The sequence below is a fragment of the Aplysia californica genome, unplaced genomic scaffold (assembly GCF_000002075.1).
Source record: "Aplysia californica isolate F4 #8 unplaced genomic scaffold, AplCal3.0 scaffold00154, whole genome shotgun sequence".
NCBI lineage: Eukaryota > Metazoa > Mollusca > Gastropoda > Aplysiida > Aplysiidae > Aplysia > Aplysia californica.
This window is the reverse complement of record NW_004797424.1, coordinates 203,991-213,551: the sequence shown is the minus strand read 5'-3', so window position 1 is coordinate 213,551 and position 9,561 is coordinate 203,991. Positions and strand designations below refer to the sequence as shown.

The 9,561-nt window shown below is 39.5% G+C and overlaps 1 protein-coding gene across 1 annotated transcript in view; it reads right to left on the bottom strand.

The window, feature by feature from the left end:
* Positions 1–980: 980 nt before the first annotated feature.
* Positions 981–9,561, bottom strand: part of LOC101846348 (cell death abnormality protein 1) — a gene marked incomplete at its 3' end in the record, with an annotated part of 27,576 nt that continues 18,995 nt past the window's right edge. The window contains 5 exon segments of the mRNA XM_013081982.2: positions 981–1,112; positions 1,835–1,975; positions 3,477–3,614; positions 6,731–6,868; positions 8,564–8,701. Coding sequence (XP_012937436.2) covers positions 981–1,112; positions 1,835–1,975; positions 3,477–3,614; positions 6,731–6,868; positions 8,564–8,701 — 687 coding nt within the window.

Genomic DNA, 9,561 nt, shown 5'->3' with positions numbered 1-9,561 from the left:
CATCTGTATCACACACCAGCGTACAAGTGTTCAGGGAATACGATACACTTTGTGAGGTTTTAATAAGTAAAGAAAACACAGGCTCTATCCTCTCCGTTCTTTGATGTTTTTAAGTCGGCTCTTCGAGACTTCTCCCTTACTCTTTAGGCCTTCAGTTTTTCAATGGAAGTCTTTAAAAACAAGAACATTTATTGTTTCTGAAAACAGACACAAACAGCGGTATTTTCTTCCTGTTTGTTGTACTGGCTAGGTCGTGCACAACTTGGGACTCATTACGTAGACTGTGGGAAAAAGTGAACCCTTCCACAGACCATCAAAAGTAAAAACAACAAGCAAGACTTTGTTCCTGACTGTAAGCACGCACCAAGACTCACCCACCTCTCCATAGTATCCAGCAACGGTCAGACCTACTACACATTGACAAATGACAGCAAAGATTTCCTTCTACAGGTGGGTGACAGACTTAAGACACAGAACTAATGAGTCCTTTCAAAAGTAGAGTGTGACTATGGCTTAGAAGTTTTGTGTACGTGTCTGAAAACTGGAGCATTATTTAAATTTTGTTAATGTGTCAGCAAAATCCAATATTAATTAAGAACATTTGACCTAGTAGTACTATTTTAAAAATCCCCTAGAAGGCTGAACTAGGTCACTACGATCAGAAAAAACAACAGATCACAACAGAAAGAATAGATATCAGTACATCAAGTTCAGAACCTGCAAGTCAGCAATGTGTAAGGAAAAGTGTCATGAATGCCAAAACATCTATTACAACATCGCCGCATTCATCAAGTCCCAAAGGACCACGGAGAGACAAAATACACCGACCAAATGGGAAATAAAACTAGAACAAAAAACATGAGCACTTACAAAAGGTTTGTAACAGCAGTATGTACATTCAAAGATAATGATGAAAACAAACTGTCAACTACTTCCTTACACATGTTAAGGACAACTCCCTCTCACTCCGTCCTACTTACTTGGGGCACACAGGTTGTTGCCAGAGTGGTACTGCCCACTAAAACACTTGCACCTGGAGGTGACATCACAAGTAAGCTGTCCAGCACATGGGTTCTCATACACAAATCGACACTGTCCATCATAGCCGATTTCTGGGGGAAAACAAAAGAGGGACAATATCAATAAACACACCTGACAGATCTGTAAATCTGTCACAAAGATTGACCAATCATGTTCTTTTGAGGCTTGAGGATATAATATTTATTGTGTTAATTCTTTTATATGTCAGTTTGGGTCTCGCCACTATATACACTTCCCACTTTTCCAAACTATAAAAAACAAGCAGCTTTCACATTTTTTCCTTGTCCTCTCTTCAATTCTCTTTTACAAAAGATCTCTTCACTCCTTGTTCCACCAAGACACACATCCTCAATATCATTGCCTTTACGTGTGTAAGTCATGCAAAACTATGAAGAGAAAGTGAAAACAGACCATTATATATACCAAAACTAGCTTTGTTCACAACTACTCACTTTTTATCCTCCACTTGTCTCGAAAGGATATCTCTCCTTCATCAATTGTTTTTCTTTGTTGAAATTGAACTCATACAGATTTCCCCACTTTTTTTTGTTTTCAACTGAACTAGTCACAGTCTTCTACTGATATCTCATATTTTTCCCCTTCCTCCATCTTTTTTTTTCCAAGTCATATGACTTAAATAACACATCCCCCACCTTCCAGTGTCTCTTCTTTTGTTTTCTTCTACTTCTGCTCTGCCTCCTAATCTTTTTCAACATTCAACATGAATCCTGTTATTCAGGTTTTGTGCTAGCCCCCCCCCCTCTCCATCTCCCCCTCACCCCACCCTACTTACTTGGGGCACACTGATTGCTGCCAGTATGGTACAGCCCACTAGAACACTTGCACCTGGAGTTGGCATCACATGTAAGTTGTCCAGCACATTGGTTCTCAGACACTTGAGACACCGACGAACACTGTTCATCATAGCCCTTTTCTGGAGGGAAACAAAACAGGGACAATAAACACACTTGACATATCTGTGAATTTGTCACATAGACTAACCAGTCACATTCCTTGGAAAAAATAGCATCAGCAGTGTTCATTCTTTTGTACATACCAGTATTGTCCCACAAAAAAGAAGAAGAATAAAACCCTCTCCCTTTTCCAAACTACAAATATACAAGCAGTCTTCACATTTCTGCCCTATCTTGCCCTCACAAATCTTTTACTTAACATCACCTCACTCCTTCTTCTTCCAAGCCCTACCACCTCCATATTCCTCTACCTATGAAGAGAAAGTGAAAACTGACCATAATACCAAAACCAGTTTTATTCACACCTACTCACCTTTTGTCCTTCATCTGGCTCACGGGATCTACATTTTTTTTTCTGTTTGTTTTTCTTTTCTTTCTTGAAATTGAGCTCACGTAGGTTTAACAACTTTTTTTTCATTTGTATCAGAACAAATCACTCCGTCTATCACTGACATCTTGAGTGGGAGTCTCTTACTCTTTTTTTCCTCCCTCCTTTTCCAAGTTACACACTTTAACCCTAGCCGTACATCGGGTTTTACTATCGTATCCATACGACATGAGGAACTCTGTACCACCACTTTCCAAAGAGGAAATTTACTCGTTAATCCGATCCATACGCTTTGCATACCAGTCTGTCAAAATGATTATTTGAGAAATACTGAAAGTTTCAAAGAGATCTTCGTACTAGAAGTATTCTAAAATGTGAAGAATACAACGTCGGGGGTACAAAATGACCCCAAGGCGTATGGATAGGGTTAAATAAGCCTTCCCCATTCCAAGGTTTTTCCTTTTCTTTTTTCTTCTTCTACTTCTGCTCCTCCTCCTAACCCTCCCCATCCTTCGACAGGAATCCCACAACACAGGACGCAGGCAGTATTGCATACAGACGTAAGTCATTTTTGGCGGCCTTTGAGATACGTCTGTATGCAATACTGCCCACGAGGGGTGCTGTTTGTAAAGTGTGACCTACTTCTGGACTTTCCCCAAACTGGCTCATCCACGGGCCAGACTCTACCCTACAAGGACCGTGATGTAGAACTGTGTAGTTTGGGAACAAAGAAAAACAACTGATGTAGAACAAAGTAAAACAACAGATGTAGAACAAAATAAAACAACAGATGTAGAACAAAGTAAAACAACTGAAGTAGAACAAAGTAAAACAACTGATGTAGAACAAAGTAAAACTGATGTAGAACAAAGTAAAATAATTGATGTAGAACAAAGTAAAACAACTGAGGTCAGGAAACTGAACACTCTGAGAGACTCCTCTGACACAACAGTTCTTGTCATACAAGTCAAAAGGTATTTAAAAAGTCGGAAATGATCATAAACACTACACAATCAGCTCACATAAATTGAGTTCTGAGCAACAGTTTGTAAATCCAGACAAATACAGCAAGCAGAAAAGGTCCACACTCCAAACATAGAGAAAAGCTCTCCCCCTCACCCCCTCCCACTTACTTGTTGCACACCGGTCGTTGCCATAGTGGTACTCCATGTCAGAACACTTGCACGCAAAGTTCACACAAGAAAGATCACCAGCACATTGGTTCTCAGACCCTGGAGACCCCGACGTACACTGTTCATTATAGCTGATTTCTGGAGGGAAACAAAACAGGGACAATAAACACACTTGATGTATCTGTATCTGTAAACCTGTGACAAAGATGAACCAGTCACATTCTTTTGAGGACATAATACATATTGTGTTCATTGGAAAGTTAGGCAAGATTTTTACAGCACTTGCAACAGCACAAGGTCATGTGAGCGCACTGGGCACAAGGTGGTAGTTTTCCCGTTAGTTCAAAGCATGGCTTGGTTCTACTTTGTAAAGCTGGAATGACGAAAGTTAAACATTTCACGCTAAAGATTTAGTTTTAAAAACTGCAGTCTAAATTCTTGTTGTGCCCATTTCTTGTACATTGGCAATAAAAAAAACGGTTCCACTCTCTGATTGTGTAAAATATCTAGTCTACTGAGTGTACACTTTTCCTTTCCTGTGAGCAATACTAAGTTAGGTAAAAAGGAGGTCATCTTACAAAAATTACATTTTGGTGCTTCTATTACTGTTCATTCCCGGTCATTCTCCTGATTTTACTTCGAACCAGTTTGTGTTGCCTGTAAGAATTGAAGAAGGCAACACAAACAGGCTTGAAATAAGACCCGAAGTACGACAGCAATATGTTTTTATCTCCCATCCTTTTCATAATACATTGTATATATGGACACAATAATGCAAAACAAAAACCAAAGCCCAGAAAGCCAAAATTAACTTCTGTTTTCAGACAACCAAAGTCTAATTCCTCCAAACCAACAAAGCCTCCAAAATCATATATCATATTGAACAGCAGTGAGAAATTTGACATGAGAATAAGCACATCAAAAACAAAAAGTTATGAAAGTTAGCCAAAAAGATAGTCCTCTGAACTTTCATGTCAATAGCAAACAACTTAAACAGGTCAAGGAGTTTAAATGTCCAGGCAGCATTTTTCCTGAAAACAGGTCCGGAGACAGAGAAATAGAAATGCAAACTCAAAAAGCCAACACCATCATCTTTCAGCTTGCACCCCTCCTATCTCATCCATGGACACAAAAAGACAGCTTCACTTCAATACTTCTACCAACATTAAGCTACAAGTGCCAGACGCTAGACATGGATATAAATTAGAACCCATTAAAGCAAAAATCACTACATGAGAGATGAAATGTCTCCGCAAAACCCTAAACATCCCATGAAGAGATAGGCAGAAAAATAAAGAAAAAAGAGCACAGAGTCCCGATTGCATTGCATAGAAAAACACAAAAAACAAAACAGTTTGGCCACCTGTTACAAACGTCACCTGGCCAGCCAGCCTCGAGAACCCTATAACACCAAGTACTCAGGCTATAAAGGAAGAAGTAGGTCATACAAAAGATGGATTGAGGGAGTCAAGGGACCTCTGAGAAATTGCAACATCCCAATTGAAAGAGCAGCAGAGTTGGCCTACCAATACTGCCACTGCCATAGAAACCTCCATCTCCCCTTGAAGCTTAAAGGCAACAGAGGATGAAAAAGTAAAAAGTAAAAGTAATAAGTGTTCACAGCACCACCGTTAAAAAGTAGAAAATAAACTTTGGGAATGGCCTAAAGACACTTCAGTCAGTGGCACTGCCCTAACGGGGGGTAGGGCCATCTGCATCAGACACTGACGTACAAGTGTTCAGGGAATACACTTTGTGGGTACTTTGTGCACAAGTAAAGAAAACAGAGGCTCTATCCTCTCCGTTCTTTAATGCTTTTAAGTCCACTCTCCGAGACTTCACCCTTTCTCTTTAGGCCTTCAGCTTTTCATTGGAAATCTTTAAAAACAAGAACATTTATTGTTTCTTAAAATACAGCGGTATTTTCTTCCTGTTTATTGTATTGGCTAGGTCGTGCACAACTTGGGACTCATTACGTAGACTGTGGGAAAAAGTGAACCCTTCCACAAAGCATCATAAGTAAAAACAACAAGCAAGACTTTGTCCCTGACTGTAAGCACGCACCAAGACTCACCCACCTCTCCATGACTATCCAGCAACTGTCAGACCTACCGGACATTGACAAATGACAGCAAAGATTTCCTTCTACAGGTGGGTGACAGACTTAAGACAGAGAACTACGAGTCCTTTCAAAAGTAGAGTGTGACTATTGCTTAAAAGTTTTGTGTACGTGTCTGAAAACTGGAGCATTATTTAAACATCGACGTGGCAGATTTTTTATATTACTTGTTTTTTTAATAAAATACAGTTAGTTTGGGTCTGTGTTTATCAAGAAAACGCAGTAACATTTGACGTCTTTGTTTGTTTCTTGACGTTGAAGTCCTGTCAACAGCAGAAACGGACGGAGCAGTCCAGTGGCGCAATTTCTTTGATGTTACCATAAACCTACCATCTTCCTTGGTAGATAAGGATCAAGTGTAGTGTGTAGTTCTGGCTTGAGGTAAACACAGATCTAAACTTCATCAAAAACAAAGAATAGAAAAAACTCGCCACGAGGTCGGGAAAAAAAACAAATTTTCTGATTTTTTAAGCGAGTGCTGGGAACACTAAGTGAAGCACCAAAATGTTGTTTTTATGATATGACCTACTTTTCCCAGTACTAGGTATATATAATGCTGTAGATGGAGGAAGGGGAAAAAGAATAAGAGACTGACTCAAGATTTCAAGAGAAGACCGAGTGACTTGTTCTGATACAAATAGAAGAAAACTTAGCTAAATCTACAATAGGTCAACTTCAACAGTTACAAAGAAGAAAACTGAGCTAAATCTACAAAAGGTCAATTTCAACATTTACAAAGGAGAAAACATAGCTAAATCTACAATATGCATATCATCAATGTCATTCAAAATGTTTCTTTCTGGGATAATAAAGTATTATCTTATCTTATCTGATCTTATCTTATTTCCTTTATAGTTTTTAATTTTAAAATATCAAGTATTGGTTCTGATTTGGACACTCTCTTCATCTTTCATTTCCTCAAAACTGTAAAACATGACTTAAACACTGTTGTAATTACGTCAATGATACGCTGTAAATAACCTCCCCACCTTCCAGCATCTTTCCTTTTATTTTTCTTCATCTATTTCTGCACCCTCTGCTCCCATTCCTCATCATCTTTCGCTGTGAAATCCCATAACTGAGGAGATTTTTGTACTACTTGCCCTCCCCACCTACCCACCCCCACCCTACTTACTTAGGGCACACTGATTGCCGCCAGTATGGTACAGCCCACTGGAACACTTGCACCTGGAGGTGACACAAGTAAGCTGTCCATCACATGGGTTCTCAGACTCCGGGGACCCCGACGTACAATATCCATCATAGTCGCTTTCTGGAGGGAAACAAAACAGGGACAATAAACACACTTGACATGTCTGTGAAGTTGTCACAAAGACTAACCAGTTACATTCTTTTGAAGACATAGTATATGTGTGCCATCATGCAGAAATCAGGAGCTCGTCAAAGTAAGAAAATCGAAGAAACCGACTTTTTGTTCCCTTGGGCAATTTTTATCGAGTTTTTTAAGTTTTCAGTTCAACACCTTTTACATCAATGGAAAAACACATTTGAGGGTGGATTTTAATGAAAAACATTGACCAAAGACCCAAAAAAAAGAAGCAAATTAGCATTTTCAAAGGACATCACGCTTTGAAAATCACCTAAGTTTGGCCGACATTTTCTTGCTTATTTTACCTTTGACAACCCCCACCTCCAATAATTGCAAATATCTAAACTTTTAGATGGATATTTTCTCATCATAAGCAAGGCTAATGAACGAGCTTTAAGATTTTACCAAAAACTCCATTGTCTTAAAATTGATAGGCGCCTGATTCCACTGTGTTGTGACACAAAATATCTATTATGTCGGTATATTGTTATCAGTATCAGTCAGAAAAAGTAATGTTCCACTTTACCCAACTCTATAAAGACAAACAGTTCTACACAACTCTGCCCTATCCTCTCCTCCATACTCTGTTCCTCAATGTATCCTCACTCCTTGTTCATGGGGGCTCTCGTGGCCTAGAGGTTAAGGTGTTGGCCTCTCATTCAAAGGTCCCGGGTTCGATTCCGGGTAGCGACCAAAAAATTTTCTTCTCTAAAATTGTCTCCTTTCACATCCTTTCCTGATCTCTAACAATGTTCTGTTGTCTGCTTTCATTTCCACTTTCTGCCCCCACCCCCTCACCTCCTTTGCCCCCTCCTCTGGGCTCCTGACTCTTTCTGCAGCCTTTCTACTGCTACTCCTTGGCTCCTCCTAACTGCTGTCTTTCTGCCACACCACTGATCTTCTGGTAGGAAAGATCTACACCTAGCCTTCTCGGACAAGGGCGAAAAATCTCGGAGGGCCCGTGTGCAAGTTTCGCACGTTAAAGATCCCTTGGTGGTCTAAAATCGATAAGAGTAGGCTTCGGCCGCCACCCGGGCAAAATTCAAAATTTCCTACCAACGGAAAAGTATTAGGTGTGTCCCGCATGCTCATATGACCTTATGCAGTTGCGAGCGCTGTAAAACCCTATACTAAATTAACAAACAAAAACAACTCCTTGTTCCACTTGGCAGCACATCCTCAATATTCCTCTACAGACATGAACAATGCAAAACTAAAAACACAGAGTTAAAACTGACCATAATACCAAAACCAGATTTATTCACAACAACCCACTTTTTGTCCTCTACTTTGTTCTATTTCTTTTTTGTTGCTGTTGTTGTTCTAATTTGAAAAATTGAACTCATGCAGATTTAACTGTTTTCTTCTATTGGTCTCAGGACATGTCAGTTTTCTCTCTTTTACCTTCCTCCATCTCTTTTCAAAACACAGACTTTACAGAAAGTACTCCACCTTCCAGTGTCTTTCCTTCTTTTTCTTCTTCTTCTTCTTCTTCTTCTTCTTCTTCTTCTTCTTCTTCTTCTTCTTCTTCTTCTTCTTCTTCTTCTTCTTCTTCTTCTGCTTTTCCTCCTAATCCTCCTTAACCTCTGCCATTAATCCCATACCTAAGGTTTCATGCTAGTCCCCCCACCTACTTACTTGGGGCACACTGATTGCTGCCAGTATGGTACAGCCCACTAAAACACTTGCACGCAAAGTTGACACAAGTAAGTTGTCCAGCACATTGGTTCTCAGACCCTTGAGACACCGACGTACACTGTCCATCATAGCCCGTTTCTGGAGGGAAACAAAACAGGGACAATAAACAAACTTGATATCTGTAAATTTGTCACATAGACTAACCAGTCACATTCTTTTGTGGAGAAAACATCTAGCACATTAGTTTTTATTTTTTTGTATACAGGGCTTCATACATCAAAATGTCCTATTTCAGATAGATTCAGAGACGAAAAAATCTGGTAGTGATCTGTCCAAACTTCAGGCTCACAGACAAGAAAAAAAAACCAAAAAACAATGACTAACATTACCTCTGTAAAAGTAGTTAATATCGGGTAGAGCTTGCTTCTACAAATATTATCATGTAATTATATTTTGAAAATAGGTTATTTTTCATTTGTGTGTGTGTGTGTGTGAGAATGTGTGTGTGTGTGTGTGTGTGTGTGTGTTTGTGTGGGTGTGTGTGTATGTATGTGTATGTGTGTGTGTGTGTGTGTGTGGGTGTGTGTGTGTGTGTTGTGTGTGCATGTATGTATGTGTGTATATGTGTGTATGTGTGTGTATGTGTATGCGTGTGTGTGTGTGTGTGTGTGTGTGCATGTGTGAGTCTGTGCTTGCATTTGGATTGATGAAGTTGAACAGTGCCGAAGAAATGAGATTCGCTGTTTTTACATTTTTGGACTGTCATACAATTCATCTATTGATCAGTATCATTAAATGTGGATTTAAGCGCGTGGTGACAGCCAAAGTGACCTCAAAATCCATAGATCGTAGCAATAAACATTTTTATACAATATATTTTCTCACAATGACAAGCTTACCGGCCTATGTGACCTACGTATGCCAGACAGTTTTCTTCTAATCAAATAAAAAAAATGAATTCTGATTTGGGCATGCAGAAAGGCCAGAACATCACCCAT